We start from the raw sequence: 20,263 nt of genomic DNA, 5'->3' as shown, positions 1-20,263 counted from the left end.
AACTATTGTGATAGTCACAGTGTGTTTACAGTGTGGTGTTTGGAGCTGGTCATGTGTGGGTCTAGATACCAAGCTTGGATTCATAGATATAAATCACCTTTTCTGCCCTGTGTGGGAATGTACAAACAAGACTCCAGCATGAACTAAAACTGAAACAGAGATTATTATCTTCAGAAGTGGTTCAGGATGAGAGAGAAATCTAGCCTCAGTCACTTCTCCACAAATCTCTCATTGGTTATGGACCACTCTTTTCTATCAGGCCAGTCACAGTACAGTGTGATGACATATTTTGAAGACATTTTAGGTTTCTGAGTTGATGTATCTAACTTTTGAAGAGACCAATTGAGTTTTGGAAAGTATGTCCAACTTAGATCAGGAGATCTCTGAACTCTGAATCTTTAACCTTGGGTGATTTGTGTGGGCATTATCTCCTGATCTTGTAACTGATATAGTTGGTTTCAGGTCTCATTATAATTAGAAAGTGTTATGAAATCAATATATTCATTGTGATCTGTCACAGGTCCTTTTATTGGCCTATTCATCAACACTTGTGGATGCCGGAAGACTGCAATAACTGGGGGAATCTTGAGTGCTTTAGGATGGATTTTGAGTTCCTATGCCTCAAATGTACATTACCTTTTTATTACATTTGGCGTGACAGCTGGTAAGCATGATTTCTTTTGGAACATATCGTTATTTGCATAAATGTAAATATTTCTTAAGAGCAGTGGCTAAGGTGAGCAAGCCTAAGATTAGAGAGGAAGAGTGTGGTGTAGCGGGTTGAGCACTGGACTACAACTCTGGAGGCCTTCAAGTTTAGGGCTACACGCTCTTGACTGATGTACCATTCTCTGATTACAGAAACTCCTGCAAAATTCCTCAGCCTATCAGGGCTTTTTAATTCACTTGAACACAGCAGGCACTTTTGGGTGTACAAAGCAAGGTCAACAATTACACCAATGGCACACATGCATGCAAGATCTAAGCATGGTCATCAGGCTGTATGCACTGAAGTCAGATTCTGGTATGTAGTGGTTTTCAGGTTAGCAAGAGAGACAGCTAATCTAAATGTTTTATTTTGCTTATTATATTTAGGAATAAGGCAAGCAACATCAGTTTAGAGTCTTACATCCTATTTATTTTCCATGGAAAGAATTCAAAGATATGGACCAGGATTTTTCATCCAGGGTTCTTTGGAATCCTAGAATTCCATGAGAGGCCAGTAGTGGTTTCATGAGAGATAATGATTGGGATTAAAAAAAAAAAGCTGTAGTTATTTTAAAAAGAAGAAGAAGCTGTAGATATAATAGCCTGTATTCTGTATCAGGTATTTAGATAAATACACTTAAGTAACCTCTCCTGACCTGGCTCCCACAAATCTGATAGAAACGTTCATCCATGTTCCGACTGACATAAAAATATGAGTTCATGACCCAGTGCAATTAAGCCAATGTCCACATAGCGGGAAGGAGAATTTGTAGTTTTATTTGCTACAGCAAATCTCATGATCCAAAAGACTGACACAAAGGAACAGAACATTCATTCATCAATATATACTTTTCCATAAGATAACCACACAGCATTCTTTCTCTATGTAGCCATAGTGTCACTAATTACCAGGTCACATTTTATGAGTATGCATACTAATCAGGTCACAACTACCATCCCACAATCATCCTGCATTGAGAAATTGAGGAGGGTACCTTTTGGTGTGTTTTAGGGCTTATGTTGCCAATAAGCCATCAGGGTTCAGGAACTCTGTATAACTCTGGAACGCATCCAAGATGTATGAAGCTTCGTCTAAACTCTGTAGCCTGTTATCTGTTTTGCTTTCCAGTTGGACCTTGTAGTTTTGCTTTTTTCACTTACTCGCTGCATTCCATTCTTTGTTTCTCTTGTCAGGCTGACAATAACAAGGTTGCTAGCTTGCAGGGGTAGCTGTGTTGGCCATTTAACAAAGGTTGCTAGCTATATCTTTAAGAACTAAAGTGAAGGGTAGGGAGACATACATACATTTTCCCATTATATTCTATTGGCATGACATTTTCAGACTGGTTCCTCTTACTGGTTTCTCATATTGGCATACCATTTTCTCCCAGTAAATCTTATCACGATTGCCAGTAGAATGGACCTTCTCCTCATGCAGATAAAGCAGTTGGGGTGGGGGAGTTTGATCATGGCAACAGTATCATAATTGTGACTAAGTATTGTCCTTGTGAAATGGCAAACACATTTGTTTACTGGAACTTCAGTATAGGTCAGTCAGTCAGTCAGTCATAGTTTATTACATAGACCCCAAAATTTGAGTCTATGGAATTTCAGTATAAAAGAGGGATGGGCAACTGCCCAAGATCTGAGGACTGCATATATACCTCACCCAATCTCAGAAGACTTGCACCCCCTATTCCCCCATTTGTTTATTTTATCTTATTTTATTTACTAAAAATGCCCCAGCCTCTTTAGAGTTCATGTGTGAGCAATTTGGACACATTTGCCCCTTCACACTGTTTTAGGCCCAAGAGAGCCTTTTTCTGGACCAGGAAGTGAACTGGAACTCACATCTTATTTTTAAAAGAACTTCTCTCCTGGGACTAAAACAGTCTTCTCCCAATTTCCCCCTACTTCCTAGAGCAGGGGTAGGCAACCTTTTTGAGCCGGGGGCCAGGTTGCCTGTCCCTCAGACAACTGGGGGACCGAAGCCAAAAATAAATAATTAAATATTTGTTTAGAATTAATTAAATAAAAACTGGGGACAAATGTAGACAGAAGTTTCAAATGGAGGACACATTTTTTTTAAAAAAAATTGGAGGCCACGCAAAAAAAAATTGCTGATTTTTAAAAAAAGTTAATATAAATGCATGTTCAGAGCAGGGGTAGCAACCCTTTTGGAGCCGGGCCCGGGTTGCTGTCCCTCAGACAACTGGGGGTCCAAAGCCAAAAATAAAAATAAATAATTAAATAATTTTTAAAAAAAACTTTACATAAATAAATAAACCAGGACAAATGTAGGACATTTTCAAATGGTGGACACTTTTTTTTAAAAAGTGGAGGACACGCAAAAAAAATTGCTGATTTTTAAAAAAATGTTAATATAAATGCATGTTTCTGAGGCGTCTATAGACAATTGCCCCCCTTGCCCCTGTGCGCGAGAGGCCAAAGGCCCCGGCGGCAATCGGCTGCAGGTCCCAAGGCCTCACTGGGCCTACCCCTGTTTCAGAAGCTTCTATAGACAATTGCCCCCCTTGCCCGCCACTTGCCCCCCTTGCCTGCCGCTTGCCCCCCCTTGCCCGCCTCCTCCTGATAGGCCAAAAGCTCCGGCGGCAATCGGTAGCAGGACCGGGCTGGGGCCGGTCCCAAGGCCTTGCCGGGCCGCATGCGGCCCGCGGGCCGCAGGTTGCCTACCCCTGTCCTAGAGGAATAACAGGATATTTTCAGTGTGGCCACTGTTGGTTTCTCCCAAACACATTGCAACCCCCCTCAAATGTTTTCTTCTCTCCGCACCAAAGAAGAATAAAATTAGAACCCAGTAGCAGCTTTCCTTTTGTTTACAACAGGAATAAGTATGTTCTGGAGCCCAGAGGGATGCACTAGCTGTTTGTTTGTTTTATTGCTCTCTTAACCCTCTGAAAAACTGCAGCTGAACCATTTTTTGCCACCATTTTGGCAACAGAACTGATGCCACCTAATTATCATTTTCAGCTATTGGAAGGAGAGTGTTTTGTTGTTTTTGGGGGACCCCCAAACAACATATTCTACTGATTTGTAGCACTTAAGACATTTTTCATCTGGGAATAGGAGCAGGTGGGTTTACCCAAAAATTATTTTGGGCATGCTAGAGCTTGATAGGGTTGGTGGTGGTCTCAAAGGACCTCCCCAAGGGGCCTCACGGAGTTTCCAGGGGCTGCATGTGGCCCATGGCCACACAATTCCTACCTGTTCTACACCCATGAGCTACACAGTAAAATCTCTAGGCATCAATGCAAGATTGCACCTAGCAATTCTCTCAACTCAGTTGTAAGTACTGTATCATAGTTTTTGGGCCTTGGGCAGAGCCCAGTCTGATAGGCCAGTGGATTTCCCAAGATTCTATTAACCAAGCTTGTCATTTTTTTTTCTTGCTACTGCTGCTTCTCAGTCTGATTTGCTTCTTTATGAACAGAAAGCTCTCTACCCAAGAAAACGCTCTCGTGCCTTTAGGGTAGGTTGTGTCTGTGAGTCTTTGTAAATACTGAGAAATTGCCTTAACAGGAAGAAAGCTGCTCATGCCACCTAATGAAGTGTTTGTAAATATGAAGAAGGGCACAATTAGGCTGGTTGGGAGTAACCTGAGTAGGGAGGGGTGATGCTCCACTTGCAGTGGTTTCCATGTTAATAGGGAAGTCAATTTTCTAGGGGTTTTAGTTTGAAGTTTTAAAAAAGATATTCAAGGTTCTAGATGCTATCATCACAATAGATTCCACACCTTATATAGAAACTTAATTTGGGTTAAAACTTGGAATGGATCCAGTACCTCAGTGATATGGTAGCCACCAACCACCACTGCTCAATGGACCAACTTCTACTGCTTCTGGTGTAAGCCTGGAGTGTTTCTTTTTCAGGTATTGGGAGTGGCATGGTGTACTTGCCTGCTGTTGTCATGGTAGGAGAATATTTTCAGAAGAGAAGAGCACTTGCCCAGGGACTGAGCACTACAGGGACAGGGTTTGGTACTTTCCTGATGACATTTTTGCTGAAATATCTTTGCATGGAGTTTGGCTGGCGGAATGCAATGTTCATCCAGGGTGCAGTCTGTTTGAACCTGTGTGTTTGCGGAGCACTCATGAGACCCATTTATTACAAGGAGGAAGCTGCTGAAAAAAGTGGCAAGAGAAACAACTACCAAAGAAAGAGTCACGCAAAAGCTCTCTCCTGCTCTGCAGAAACACTGACATCTAATGGCATCATCAGGGAAGAAGAAAAAGAGACAAAAGAAGGACAAGGTAAGGATGAAAAGCTTGGCAGCCTCCCAGCCTTGGAAAACAAAGATGTAACTGGACATGGAAATAATATCTATGCTCTTTGTATTTTGAAGACAATGAGCCAACTAATAGTTACAATCCAGAAAGGGTTCAGGATGTGGTATTCTAGTTACTTTGGAGCAGCATCCCTTTTTACCAACAGGAAATTTGCAGCCTTTGTTTTTTGGGCCTTATTTGCTTATAGCACTTTTGTGATCCCTTTTATCCATCTCCCAGAAATAGTGAAACAGTATCACCTATCTGCACAGAATGATATTTTTCCATTGACTTCAATTATTGCAATTGTTCACATTTTTGGAAAGGTCATTCTAGGCATCATCTCCGATTCCTCCTGTATCAGTGCTTGGAATGTGTTCATGGCAGCAAACTTCATCCTTGTCTCTTGCATTTTTATTTTGCCACTAATGCACACTTATGTTGGACTGGCTGTGGTCTGTGCCCTAATAGGATTTTCCAGTGGGTATTTTTCACTCATGCCTGTTGTAACAGAAGATTTAGTAGGAATTAAGCATCTTGCAAATGCCTATGGAATCATAATCTGTGCCAATGGGATATCAGCATTGCTGGGGCCTCCATTTGCAGGTAAACAAATATTCTGTTCTTCTGACGTTATAGCTACCCTGTATATTTATATATGCTTTATTCTCATTTACTTTCAAACCAATCCCCTGTAATCAACAACTATTAATAGACATGCCCTCCTTGCTTTTCATAAGAGACACTAAAATTTAAAAGAAGGCTCCTGGTGCTCTAAAAGTTGCTGAAAAGACACCACAGGGCTCCTGGCAGAAAACTGAATGGCAGGCAGAACTTGCTTTGCCTAATCTCATTGGCTAGCAAAACTTCTTCTGAACTAATTTTACTCTCACAAATTCATCTACCTGCCACATGGATTTTCTCTTTAGGAAGTGTTAGTGCACTAAAACACAATTATGAAGTAAAAAAGATTCTAATTATTGTGAATTACCAATCAAAAGCCATATAAATATGGGTTGTGTAAATCTTTCCATAAAAATAGCATAGGTGAAAGGCAACATGAGATTTCTAAGACACAACTGTGATCTAAAACTATTGTCAGCCTAAAGAATTAGAACCAAACCCTGCTTGGAACAGTGACTCATAAGCTACACACCTACCTTCTTGTTTGTTTTGATCAGAACCACAGTAGGTAGTTCTTCAATTATTAATTAAGCAGTCTAAAGAATTAGTATTCAGTTTAAATCAAAATAGTTAGACATAAACAGTGTTAATACTGAAGAGTGAGAGTTGCCTCCCATTATGCTTTTAGTAGACATAATCTGCAAAATGCAGAAGACATATAGGTGATTTTTTTTAATATGGAAAGGAATATTGCCTTATTTCCATTGCTACTAATCATAAGCAGTCTAGTCCCTATCTTGTGAACATAATAGTCTAAAAACTGATTTAAAAAGAAGACAGCAGAAGAAAAGAAGAAAAGAGGTAGAATGTACATCTTAAGCTTTAATTACAGTAGGATATTGGACCTAGGAGGAATTTCCAAAGACTTAATGGGAATGTTTTCTGAGGCTGGATTTGACAAAATAACATCACAGATATCTTCTGGTAGGTGGTTCCAGGAATAAAGAGTCATAAAAGAAAAGACAACGTAATGTAAGCTGTGAAAAGTATATTGATATAGATTCCTTACTTATTTTTGACCCTGAAGATATATCTATGATATATATATATAAAAGAGAATGCCTTTGTGCCTGTAACAATAATGACTCTTCAGGAAACCATGGCAGATGCCTCAAAATTTGACAAGACTGGATTTGTCTGTTGTCTGAAAAGTTGCAGTGCCAAGTTTTAAAATGAAATTGCAAATAGAAGGATTGCTTGAAGCAAAAAACAGTCCTAGCCATAACCCTTGAGGAAATAATAGTGGATGCTTCAAAAATAATGTTTGGGTTTGTCACAAAGTTGCAGTGGACTAGTTTCAAGTCAAAATTCCAAATTGGGTTTCCTAGGAATTTTTTTAAAGGAAAACAATAGAGGGCTCTCTGGGAAACTACTTCTAAAATTCCTAAAGTGGGAAAAACTGGCAGAAAACAGGAGATGGCTAGAGTATATCTGCTAAGATACCTGAGCTTTTTTAAAAAGGGTAGGGAAAACAGAAAAGAGCTCTTAGAGGCAGTGCTGTTAAGATATGTAATTTTTTTTTAAAGGGAGTGAGTGAGAAAAGGTGCCCCTCATGAACCCCTCTGGGGTTGTTAGGTGCAGATCTTTGCATCACCAGACATATTTTACCCGATTCTAAATATTTTGAGTTTTCTCAGAGCAGCATGCTGGATGGGGAAAGAAACTAGAACACAATGGTATCATCTAGCACTGCTTTTTCTGTAATTAAAACTATCAGCATTAAGTGTGACCTTACTGATTTCATCACACTCTACTGATAACCACCTTTTTTGTTTTGTTTCCCAGGATGGATTTATGACCTCACACAAAAATATGACTTTTCTTTCTATATATGTGGCCTGCTTTACATGTTGGGAATACTAACTTTACTTATTCAGCCTTGTATTGGCAAGAAAAAGCCATCACCAGAGAAAAGCACTGAAAATGGAAAAGTATAGGACAGTTCAGTGTTTTTAGAGGGATTGTCATTGTTTCATTTCTATTTCCTGAGAAAATTTCAGATTATATCTGATGCAACCAACATGGACTGAATTATACCAAATTTGGACACTAAATAAACTTTGCACTGCCATTGTCAATGGACTGAAGGAAAATACCCTTTAGATGGCAGTTGTATTGGTAGATGTTCTTTTTACAAGCATCACTCAACAGACTGGAATTCATTTGCTCCTGATTTATACTGGGGAAGGGGGAATTTGTCCCATCAGGAATCAGTGAAATGAAAATAATTCCTATTGACTATTCCAACTGATAATGACTTCCTGAACAGAAGCCAAATGTCCACTTATATTAATAAGTAAACACATGAATGACAATTTCTTCTTTACAAATCTCATAATTGTAGTAAGTTAGGCTTTAAATATAGGATAAATCATGTGTGCCTGCTGCCACAAAGCAAGTAATTCTGTTCAAGCCACCTAAACTAACCTTCAGATGCAAACACAGCAAAGTAGTACCATGGTGACAAATGTTAAAAGGTTTAAATGATTATAGATGGGAAGATGTGCCCTGATTCTTGGGATTAAAGGATCAGTGGTGAGGCTGCTAATTTCTTATGTGCTTAACTAGAGGTAGCTACTGGCTGTGGGAAGCTTGACAGGGTCAGCAGATTTTCATTCGGTTTTGATGGACAGCTGCCTTTAGTTCTTGCTTGCAGAGTGGGGAAGTATAGCCAAATCATTTTAATTTTGCTTGCATCAACACACCATAATACATTAGTGCGATATCAATCAACAGACTTTATTCACTTTGATTCATAAGGGTTATTAAAAACTGTCAGAATTATCTGCATTGGCATCAATGAAATTCACACAAATGTACTATCTGTATGTGGTATACAGATCAAAGCACACCTCATTCTCAGATAAGTCTGACTGTCTTCTTTCATGTAATTATTACATTATGTGCTGTAAAAGCAAGTTGCTTACCTGTAACTGGTTCTTCAAGTGGTCATCTATGAAACATAGAAAGCAAGTAGAATCTCTAGCCAAACATCATGCTTATAGTGATTTACAAAAGTGACTGAGCCCAAGTAGCTATTTGACAGATGGTTTGTACCTGGGTGCAAGGGCACTGGTGGTTGTCCGGAATGGCGAGCAGGTCCATCTTTGGATAGCCATTAGCGTATCTATTTCAGACAAGCAAAGATTTGTGGGTAGGCCAGGATATCTTCAAACAAAGTCATCCAAAAAGACAACAGTCCACTTGTATAATCAGAATGCTTCTTTTGCTTCTTGGGAGCAGCAGAGACTTCACATGATGCCTGCACAGATCTGTGCAGCATCAATGACTTCGAGTTGGGCCAAGCTGAATCCAAAGTTGATAGCACACGGTTCCCTGATGAGTAAGAGAAGTCTTGTTGGTACTAGCATGATCCTTTGGTACAATAGATGGTGAACCTAATAGTATCAAAGTGTGTGAAGTAATCCCTGTGGATTATGTGAAAAGAGACCTGTTTGGGGTAGTGAGATCAGCCATATTAATAGCCAGCTCCCAGAGAAGGGCTTTAAGATTCAAAGCCCTGTTCCAACAGGCCTGGTGGGAAAAAGCTCTACAATGGGAGCACTTATTCACAATGCAGGCCTCCCTCAAGCAAAGGAGACAGTTAGAATGTCTGTCCATCTGGAGGATCTTCTTTCCACATGAGACATGCCTCTTAAAGTATGCTGTAGACACCATAAACAGGAGAAGAGTCAGGAAAAAAAAACAAGCCAAAGAAGAGTAGCTAACACAGCAAGTTCCCTATGATGTGGCTGTGATGGTGGATGGAAGAGAACTAAGGAGGTTTGAGTGGGAATTATATTGAGCATGTGCAGTGTGGTGGAGAGGTCCTCAGCCAAAGAGGTCCAGCTCTACAAGTTTCCAAAGATGGTCTGCACAGGCACAGAGATTCCCATTTGTGTGAATTCACAGTTGACCACCTGAAGAGCCTCTGCTGCCACTGTGTGGTACAAGCAGAATTAGACTATAAGGGCTAAAATATTTAGGTCCCCCTGGTCTCTCCAGTAAAACACACTACTCTTGAACTACACATTAAAACAAGATTTAAAAATAAAGGCTAATTTGTTCTACATAAAATTGCTTTTGTACAGGACAGTTTCTAGTGGAGAAGCTGTAGTAATAGGACAGTCTTCTTCTGGTGTACAGCTGTAAGTTCCATCCTCAAAGCATTTGTCTTGCCTGTGGCAAATAAATGACTGTAGCCTCACTGAGGAAGGGAAGAGTTAAAACAGAAAACAAGATGGAAGGGATCAGCAGCTACCTCCCACTGCTACCTGGTGCTTTTTGACTACAATGCCAGCTCCTTGAATTGCCTTAGAAAAAGTATGTATAATGTGTAATTTAGACCTTAGTGTGCTGCCTTTTACTATTGTACAGAAGTGTTCTGTGCAGATGTGAAGCAATTCTCATTAGTCTTGCCAAAGACAATCTCAGTTCTGTGCCAGTCAGAAATAATCTTTTTAATGAAGTACTTAATTGCCTGTAATACCTTAGTTTTACAACATTCCCAAAGGTATTCCAGCCCAGAAAATACTTCCAGAGACATTCTTAACTTTCTGTCTGCCTTATAGCTGTAGTAATTTAGAAGTCTATAACGTCTATTATCTTAAAAACCATTGTGGATTCTTATGGAATCAGTATCTCAGGGACAGGACAGGACAATACTGGATGATCTCTGTTAAAAAGTATGTATCTTGTAGAATTAACTTCTTAGAATGTAACATGAAATGTCTAATGGAAACCTATGTGAGGACAGAACATATGCAGTGCAAATCTGAAGACGTCTTTCCCATACTGTGGTGTCTTCATATCTGTACAAGACAGCACAGCAAAAATGTTAAGGGTATTACTTTAATAACATCAGAACATCTGAGAATATGATGGGGATGAACTGATTTAATCTAATTCACAGAATGTACTGCTTCATTTTTTAAAACTTGGTTATCTACTTTATGCAATAGCAGATCAGGTACAGCTTTATGCACTCAAGGCAGTGGTTCTTAAACTTCCGCTGTCTAAAGTTTATTCTGTTTTCTATAGCCAGCAGCCTAGCATCCTTTGCTTGTTCTATAGGTAAGCATACAGAAATGCTCACACACATGTATCCCTTTCTTATGGGAGAATCTTGGAATACTTATTCCACACTTGGCAACAGAAGATGAAAGCAGTTTATCTTTCCTTTTAAAACCATATCTAGTTATATACGGGATCAAAGCAGAAATTTTTCTGAACTTTCTTCTTTCCAAATGACACGGGAATGATGGAACAGTGGGGTTGGCTCCCAGGGGATGTTCCCATTTACCCAGATCCTGGTGGAGAGTGGAAGGCATGACCTGCTTCAGAATACTATGCCCCCTTGTAGCTTTGTAATCCCTCAAAGTTCTCCTACACTTCCACAGAAAGGCTGTATTACATACTGAGAAACACTGACTTAAGGTAAGTTATGGCATGGGCAGTCCACAAAGAGACTGATTTTGCACAATTTTTTCCCTTCAGAAAGAGGAAAAAAAAAGAAAGTATGAATAGATTACACATGCATGCACTTACATCATATTATTTTAGGCATTTGATAAAGAGGGCACACGGCCAGATAAATGACTGGGCCTAACATCTGGTACTTTCTGATCTTTTATCATATCTAAATTTTTGCAGTTAATTTTTTTTTAGTTACAAACCACATTTTTGTTTCAATATAAAATACGGTGCTGGATTCATATGAAAATCTAAGACCATTAATGACAATGACAAACTATAAAATGACAATTCTTTAGCGATTGATTGTCTTGTTTTTGTTTTGTTTTTGGAATGGTAATAATAAAAGGTTATTTTCATAAAGACCTCTCACAAATCTGATAATTGTATAGGTATGCAGAAATATGAATATCAGTCTTTTGCTTCAAATTTGTAATATATACGTTAATTTTTTTATCTTTGATCACATTATTACTCTTCATATTTAATCGCAATACCTAAAATATTACCATTTCTACCTTGTGTCATATACTTTGTGCACACCAGGAACATACGATTACTCACTATTTTAAAAAATAAGCTTATAACACTGTCTTAAGCTCTACAGCGCTTCAATGATTCAATGGTGATTCTGCCGAAACCCTGGCCGACAACTGGAATAGGAATCTCACCGGGGCAATAGACAATATCGCTCCCGAGCGTCCTTGCCAGCTTGCTCCAAATAAAAGACCCTGGTACACAAAAGATCTTCGCCAGATGAAGTGGGCTGCGCAACAATTAGAGCGTTACTGGCGGAAACATGGGAACTTATCTGACAAGACTCTCCATGAGAAGATGTTGCGTTCCTACGGAGAGGCAATCGATGCAGCAAAGAACTCGTTCTGTGCTGCACTGATTGCATCAGCAGAGTCTTGTCCAGCTTTTAATGACTTCTTCGCTGATAAAATCTCTCAGATAAGGACCGATCTTAACGCCAGTCTTTTGACAGATCCTAAAGTAGAGGCGTCCAGTGACTCTGGAAACAAGGTTATTCTGGATCGCTTTGAGTTTGTTAGTACCGAGGACGTGGACAAGCTCCTTGGTCAGGTGAACAGGACGACGTGCCCTCTCGACTCTTGTCCTTGGTTGACCATCCAGGGGGGAGATGCTATAAAAACTGCACTACATCTTATAGTAAATGCATCTCTTCGGGAGGGTGTATTTCCACTGCCCTTAAAGCAGGCAGTGGTGAAACCTCTTTTGAAGAAATCCTCCCTTGATCCCCTGTTAATGACCAACTACAGACTGGTCTCCCTATTACCATTCTTGGGCAAGGTGATTGAGAGGGCAGTCGCCTTTCAGCTCCAAGAAGTCTTGGATGAAACCGATTATCTAGACTCATTTCAAACTGGCTTCAGGGCGGGACATGGAGTCGAGACTGCCATGGTCGCCTTAGTTCCCCTGTCAATGCTCTCTGTCTGAGCATTGACAGGGGAAATGTGACCCTGTTGGTGCTCTTAGACATCTCAGTGGCCTTCGATACCATCAACCATGGTATCCTTCTGGAACGCCTGGGAGAGCTGGGTATCGGAGGCACTGCACTCCAGTGGTTCCAGTCCTACCTCTTGGGAAGGTTCCAGTCGGTGAGGCTGGGGGATAGCTGCTCTCATAAAAGGGAGCTGACATCTGGCGTTCTGCAGGGCACCATTCTATCCCCCATGCTATTTAATATTTACATGAAGCCGCTGGGAGAGATCATCTGGAAGCATGGCGCTCGGTGTTATCAGTACGCTGATGACACCCTGATCTATCTCTCCATGTCTCCGACTGATACAGTGACTAAGGACGGCACCTCCCCTCTGGACCCCTGTCTGGAGTCAGTAATGGGCTGGATGAGGAAAAACAAACTCAAGCTGAATCCAGAGAAAACAGAGGTACTCATGATAGGCACCCCAAATCCAGATTGGGAAATTTGTCACCCTGTCTTTGATGGGGTTAAGCTCCCCCTAAAGGATAAAGTTCACAGTTTGGGAGTACTCCTGGACTCATCTCTACAATTATCATCTCAAGTAGATGCAATGGCCAGGAATGCTTGGTACCAGCTTCGGCTGATACGCCAACTGCGTCCCTGTCTGGATCGAAAGGACCTTGAAACTGTAGTACATGCACTGGTAACCTCTCGTTTGGATTTCTGTAATGCGCTCTACATGGGGCTACCTTTGTACCAGATTCGGAAGTTTCAGTTAGTTCAGAATGCTGCAGCCAGATTGGTCACGGGTACCTGAAGATCGGACCATATAACACCTATATTAAAATCTCTCCACTGGCTGCCTATTAGCTTCCGGGCGCAATACAAAGTGTTGGTCGTTACCTTTAAAGCCCTATATGGCTTGGGCCCGAGTTACTTGAGGGAGCGCCTCTCCCTACATAATCCCCCCTCGCACCCTCAGAACATCTGAGACATATTTACTTGAATACCCAAGGGTAAAATTAATAAAAACTTATCAGAGAGCTTACACGGCGACAGCTTCTACTCATTGGAATGCTCTCCCTGAAAAGATCCGGCTGTGTTCCACGCTGGAAGCCTTCAAGAAGGCTTTGAAAACGCATCTTTTTCAGATAGCATACCTCCCTGACTCTCTTTAGAGATAGAATACCCTAATTAAGATCCGGATATCCAACCACAACCGATTGTTTTTAAATTGATTTGTATTTGCTATGAGACTTTTATTGAACTGTGTAATATTGCTGATGTAACTGTTGATATATTGTATTGCTTGATTATTGTACTGTTTTGTATTGTACTGTATGGTATTGTGAACCACTTTGATCAGATGGAAAAGCGGTATACAAATAAAAAAATTATTATTATTATTATTATTATTGATATCATCAATTTTCCAACTGCAATAAAAAATAGGGAAAGGCTAGAATAATTTACAATCTGAGCTGCTAGTGAAAATGGTAATTGGCCATGATTCTGGATAGGCACAGAAAGGTGTTGGTATGCCATGCTATATCACATGATTTCAAGAAACCATACAAATTAAAACAATTTGAAATTTGAAAATATTATTTAAACAGAATAAAAGCATAAGAACAATTTAACAAGTTAAAACAAATTTAAAATCATGCATATATACAGATTTGGATGAAAGCCGCCTCAATCGTAATCAGAGTAGGCGGGATATAAATAAAAGTTTATTATTATTAAGTTTATTAAATCAATTTGGTCACAAAGGAAAGGGGTTGGAGTGAAGCCAGTTTTGGCACCAACTGGCTTTCGAAGAGGAGAGCATTCCACAAATGATACCACTCATATGTGGAAACTCAGGATAATTTGCATTAGAAATAAGAACAAAAAACTGCTTAAAGCAGTGGTATGGATAAAAATGTGTTTCTGTAACTCTCTTTTTATCACTATGGCACTAACAGCCAAACACCAGCAAATCTCAGGCATACCTAGGAATAGAAATCACACTGTTCCTTAGTCATGCAAGAACCACAGATGCTTCTGGAACTAACTCTAACAGTCACAGCAGGTTCAGGCAGGACTTATTGCTGGGCTTTGGTGGAAGAGGATCATGCAGATTAGCAATGAGTTTAAGAAATGCTGTGACTGCAGCAGTGTCAATGGTTGCTTCACAAATATTTGACTTGTTGGTATTTTGGCCCCTAAATATGCTCTACATTTTCCAAGGTTGGGCTCTGTTGGCACTAGAAGCTAAATGAACCTATTCCCAAAGATAATGTTTACTATCTTACATGCTTTCATTAAGGCTGCAGCTACACTGCAGAATTAATGCAGTTTGACACTGCTTTAACTGCCATGGCTCAATGCTACAGAATTCTGTGCTCTGTAGTTATGTGTGATGTTTAGCCTTCTCTGTCAGACAGCTCTAGTGCCACAACAAACTACAAACCCTTGGATTCCATAGGACAGAGCCATGACAGTTAAAGCAGTGTCAAACTGCATTAATTCTGTAATGAGGCAGTGGCCTCACATAAATAGAATGGTTTTTATGCAGACAATATTAATAATCAGAAGTCTAGCACTAGCAAAGTCCAAATTAAAATACAGTCAGCCCTCCCCTTGCGTGGGGGATCCATTCTAGACCCCCCCTCGCGTAACGGAAAAAACAGGTGCATGCACCATTCATTTAATTACACTGCGGCTTTGTAAAGGAAATACGAGTATGGCATGGGCTGACTGTAAAGTTAAACATAAAGCTTTAAGAATTAGAAAAGCACCTCAGTAAACACGGAACTTATTTCTGAATTATTTACAAAATAATTAGGAACTTTTATTTTCTATTTTTAAAAGAATTACAGATGAGATTTTTTAAAAAAATAATAATACCGAATATCCAATTGTTTCTACAAGAAACTAGAAGGCATGATTTAGTTTAATCTAAATATAGACCATAAAATGACATAGGAAAACCTGAACATTAAAAAAAAAGTTAATCAGCTCTTTGCAAATGTAACTGTAAGGTCTAAATTCCATATAGCACATTTTATAGAAGTTTAGATATCAAGAGCAAATTTACTAAATACCATGCTAAGCTAAATAATAACTATGGGTATTTTGATAATAAAAATTAAAAACAGGCACTGAAACAATCAATCAAACAAACATAATTATATTTGTTTTTAGGAACGCCTCAATTTCAAAAAGGTCATAGAATCATAGAATCCTAGAGTTGGAAGAGACCACAAGGGCCATCCAGTCCAACCCCCTGCCATGCAGGTAATTATTTTGAAACTACAACACCAAGTACCCCATGCAAAGCTAGGAAAATTTACTTGCATGTCCTTGGCAAATGTAATTAGTAATTACTGACAATTTGACAGCTATAGTCAGGGTTAATGCAGACATTTGTCTAGCCTAGCCATTTGTGCAAATGTATGATTCTTGGTTAGGGAAGAAATAGGGCTATTCCACAGAATCTGCCATTATTATTATTATTATTAACCTTTATTTATGAAGCGCTGTAAATTTACACAGCGCTGTACATACAATCTTTTTAGTTAGACGGTTCCCTGCCCTCGGACTTACAATCTAAAAAGACATGACACAGAAGGAGAAGGGAGTGGTGGAGGGAAAGGGTAAGAGGTCCAGCAGTTCCTCTCTGCCTCCAAGGCCTGGACCAAGGCAGATGGACTGTACTTAAATATTTGTTTATAGGCATTGGGATTATTTTTTCAGAATTTAATTTCTTTTATACAACTGAAAGATCCATTATAGTGTAGCTAATCAGACCTGTCAAGGCACCACACATTATCAAGTTTATAAAGTTAATCTAATGGTAATTTTGCTTACAAAAATTACATTTCCTCTTTATGACCATATGCTGGATTTTCTTGTCCATTTTCAGTTTGGCATCTGAACACACACACAAACACGTTTCATTTATTTTGGTCTTGCATTCCAGATGTGTATACATTTATAGAAGAATAATGTGGGATGCTGGGAATCTTTGGTATTTAACATGGTCGCCATATATCATGGAACTGATGAGCTTGAGTTGGCAAGTATGTTTACTGACAAATTCAATGGCACTGAGGTTATGTACAAGTGTCCATAAGACAAGAATGTCTCTTAACCACATATCATAATAAACCTCTTATCAGCAGATGTTAAAATGATCCCAGAAATAAAGTAGAAACAGAACTTTTCTCTATTAATTACAGGTAATGTGAGAATATGAATTCTTTTAATATTCTGTAAAGAGTAGTTGGGGGTATACTTGTTTGTTTGTTTTTAACCAATCGGGAGGGACAGGACTGTCTTCATTGCCTACTTTTGTAAATCATCTGTGATCATCATTTTTGCTTTCTTAATGTTCAACTGTAAAACTGCCATTGCACCTTCTTCCTTGAACCTTATCACATAAAAAAACAAAGCAGAAACAATGCTGGAGAGTAGCGGCTTTCTCTTTGCCTTACCACTTGATGATGTACTGTTTCAGTTCTCTTGCTGCAGCAGATGGCTGTAAAATGGTCTTTTCCCAGCTAGAAAAAAGAAGTGCTTTTACAACTGTCTCCTGTTGGAAGAGAACTGTATTGTTATGAAGTCATGAGGTAAGGCATGAAGAAAGCCGCTTCTCTCTGATGCCATTTGCACTTAGTTTTCTTGTGAGATAAGGCTCCTTGACTTTCTTCAGTAATCATTCCAAGTTTGCAACTTTCTGTTAATAATATGGGGTTATCTGCATATCTTAAACTGTTGATGTTCCTTCCTCCAATTTTCACACTTCCTTCCTCCAAGTCTTATGAATGATACATTCGGCATACAAGTTAAACATATAGAGTGATAAAATGCAGCTTTGTCAATTGAAACCCAATCTGTTTCTGAGTCCTAACAGTAGTCTCTTGTCCTGAGTACAGGTTATGCATTGGGACAATAAAATGTTGTGGAACACCCATTTTTTAAAAAGAGCAATCCGTAGTTTTTCATAGTGTATACATTTTTTGTAGGAACCACTAATGCCATTCCCGGCCACATCAGTTTCCTAGAGCAACACAACATGCAGGCCTTCCTAGAAAAATAGAAAGGAAATTGCCAGCAACTGTCCAGAAAAACAGTCCCCAACCAAGAAAGCAAAAGATGAAATAAAAGTGATTGATTTTAAAACAAATTTACTATAAACAAACACATAGCAAGATTAATTTACTGTAATAAACTGAGTGTTTACTCAATGAAAATACATGGAAAAATGAAACAAAAGACGTTAATGTTAATCTAAATCATATGAACAGATTTCCTTTTTGAGAAAGCAAAACAAGGCACTCATATCCAAGCCAATCTGCACCTCACAATAGTTGGCACCAACTGGTATAACATTCCTTTAATCTGAAAGGCTTTCTGATGAATCAGATCTCTTCTCTCTCCTTCTTCGGAACTGGAGCTGCAGTTGAATCTTGTTATTGGAGAAGAATTGCTTCCAGCCCGCTTCTTGTGCCAGTGATCTCATTTCTGGGGTAATTTTACCTGCCAAATTTTGCACAATCATCTCCCATAGTTTGTCAGAGTTGCATAACTATTTGTAAAGGAAACAAAGGTATTAGTAAACCTTAGATACTATTCAGATGAAATTCCATTCTTCATATTAGGAGGAAAACATATATTTGAACCGTGTATTTACCTGGCTATTTGATTTGGGAATGAGTGTGAATAATTTAATTTACAAAAATATACACCACTGCAGTGACAAATATGTTCAAGACAGTATAGATGTCTAAAACTGCTGTAGAATCTGAAGCTGAATTGGGATCTCCCCCCCCCCCCGAAAAACTGCAGATCTAGAAGAGCACTGCTTCCATTCCAAACCTGGAGTTCCAACCTAGTAAAAGACCTGCTGGAGACATTTCCACAATATCAGGATAGAGGGATATCTGATTTCTCTCTCCAGTGGTGGACCTCTCTCTTTATCCTTGGTGTGGAAGGGCTGATTCATCCTATGGCCTTCTGGCCTTTCCAGGAACCAGAGGATTTCAGGCTTAGATATTAATTAACCAATTTTCATTATAATTTCAAGCAATGGGCATGGATATATTTTATTTAATTTATATCCTGCCTTTCTCCCAGCTTTAGATGCAAAGTACAGTAGCTTACAAAAATGCTAAAACAAGAAAAAGCTAAAAACCTGATACAAATGTTAAAACACAGTTAGACATGTTATACTAAAATACCATTAAATTTTAAAAGTTGTAAAATCATTTTAAAACTTATCAATAATATTAAAAATATAGCACTAACAAACCATAAGGCTCCCTGCAAACAATTAATCATTAAATGCTTGTTTGAATTTTTAAAAAAAACATCATATGGGAAGCTAAATTTAAACAGCGATTTTACTAGATTATTTAAAATTACAGCTTTAAAATGCTGATGTAGCTTTATTTTCTTTAAAATTATCAACATTGGATTCTGATAATGTAAGAAAATGAGATATCACTTTTTGGAAAACATCATTACCTTTCATTGCAGAAAAGAAAACTGAAAATGGCATAGCACTAAAGGTGTGTATTTTCATCTACAATATAATACAGCTACCTAGTAATAGTGGATTTAGTTACAGCCTTAGTAAGCAGGATGAACTGCTCCCTACAGTGTCAATCCTGTATTTGCTAAGTTGGAAGCCAACCCAACTGAAATCAATGTGCTTTACTTCTAAGTAAGCATATAACTGTTTGTTGCTGTTGTTCGACTTCATTTTATGGCAACCCCACGAATGAGAGACCTCCAAGTCACCCTATCATTAACAGTCCCACTCAAGTCTTATAGACTCATGGCCATGGCTTCCTTGGCTTGCTAGATTATCACACTACAGTCCTAAAACAGAGCTAGGTCACTTTTAACTGCTCTGGCTGCCTCCTGTTGTATTCTGGGACTTGTAGTTTAGGAAGGGGCATTTAGAATATTTAGCCAGAGAGCTCTTGAGCTTCACTGAACTACAAACTCCAAAATGCAACAGGAGGCAGTCAGAACAGTTAAAGTGACCTAGCAGTGTTTTATAGTGTGTGATGATCTTGTTGAGCCTATCCATCCAGAATGCAGCCTTCCTCTTTTCTTACTGTCTTCTATCTTGCCTTTATTGCCTTTTCTAGTGAGTCATGTCTTCTCATGATATGGCCAAAGTCTGACAGCCTCTGTTCAGTCGTTCTGGCTTCTTTGGAGAGTTCAGCCTTGATTTGCTCTAGGACCCATTAGTCTTTTAGCAGTCCACAGTATCTTTAGAACTCTTCCCCAGCACCACATTTCAAATGAGTTGATTTTCTTCCCATCAGTTTTCTTTACTGTCCAGTGTTTACAACCATACATAGAAATGGAAAATATAATAGCATGGGCAATCCTAACTTTATTATTCATTGATATATCTTGATGCTTCAGGATCTTGTTTAGTTCTTCATAGCTGCCCTTACAAGTCCTAATCTTCTTCTGATTTCTTGACTACAGTTTCTATTCTGATTAATGTCTGAGCCAAAATATAGAAAATCATGAACTATTTAAATGTCTCGAATGTCTGCTTTAAAGGTATGTAAATAATCTGTGGTCATTATTTTTGTTTTCTTAATGTTCAGCTGTACACCTTGCCTTTGCACTTTATTCCCTAACTTTCTTCAGTAAC

General features: G+C 39.0%; 2 protein-coding genes across 7 annotated transcripts in view; one reads left to right on the top strand and one right to left on the bottom strand.

Moving 5' to 3' along the window:
- SLC16A14 (solute carrier family 16 member 14) overlaps positions 1-20,263 on the top strand; it is a 51,396-nt gene that overhangs the window by 15,766 nt on the left and 15,367 nt on the right. For 3 of the 4 annotated variants that reach the window (XM_042457477.1, XM_042457478.1, XM_042457479.1), the window contains exons 4-5: positions 521-664; positions 4,599-5,600. In XM_042457477.1, the coding sequence (XP_042313411.1) occupies positions 521-664; positions 4,599-5,600 (1,146 nt within the window). Of the gene's footprint in view, positions 1-520; positions 665-4,598; positions 5,601-7,463; positions 8,832-20,263 lie in introns of those variants that run through there. The other variant, XM_042457476.1, reaches the window with a different exon arrangement.
- The window catches only part of FBXO36 (F-box protein 36), a 52,474-nt gene continuing 49,965 nt past the window's right edge, over positions 17,755-20,263 (bottom strand). For all 3 annotated transcript variants that reach the window (XM_042457481.1, XM_042457480.1, XM_042457482.1), the window contains exon 4: positions 17,755-18,172. In XM_042457481.1, coding sequence (XP_042313415.1) covers positions 17,981-18,172 — 192 coding nt within the window. In that variant the 3' untranslated portion in view covers positions 17,755-17,980. The remainder of the gene's footprint in view (positions 18,173-20,263) is intronic.

Source organism: Sceloporus undulatus, chromosome 3 (genome assembly GCF_019175285.1).
Source record: "Sceloporus undulatus isolate JIND9_A2432 ecotype Alabama chromosome 3, SceUnd_v1.1, whole genome shotgun sequence".
Classification (NCBI taxonomy): domain Eukaryota; kingdom Metazoa; phylum Chordata; class Lepidosauria; order Squamata; family Phrynosomatidae; genus Sceloporus; species Sceloporus undulatus.
Note: the sequence above shows the minus strand (reverse complement) of the source record. Positions and strands in the feature narration are given on the sequence as shown.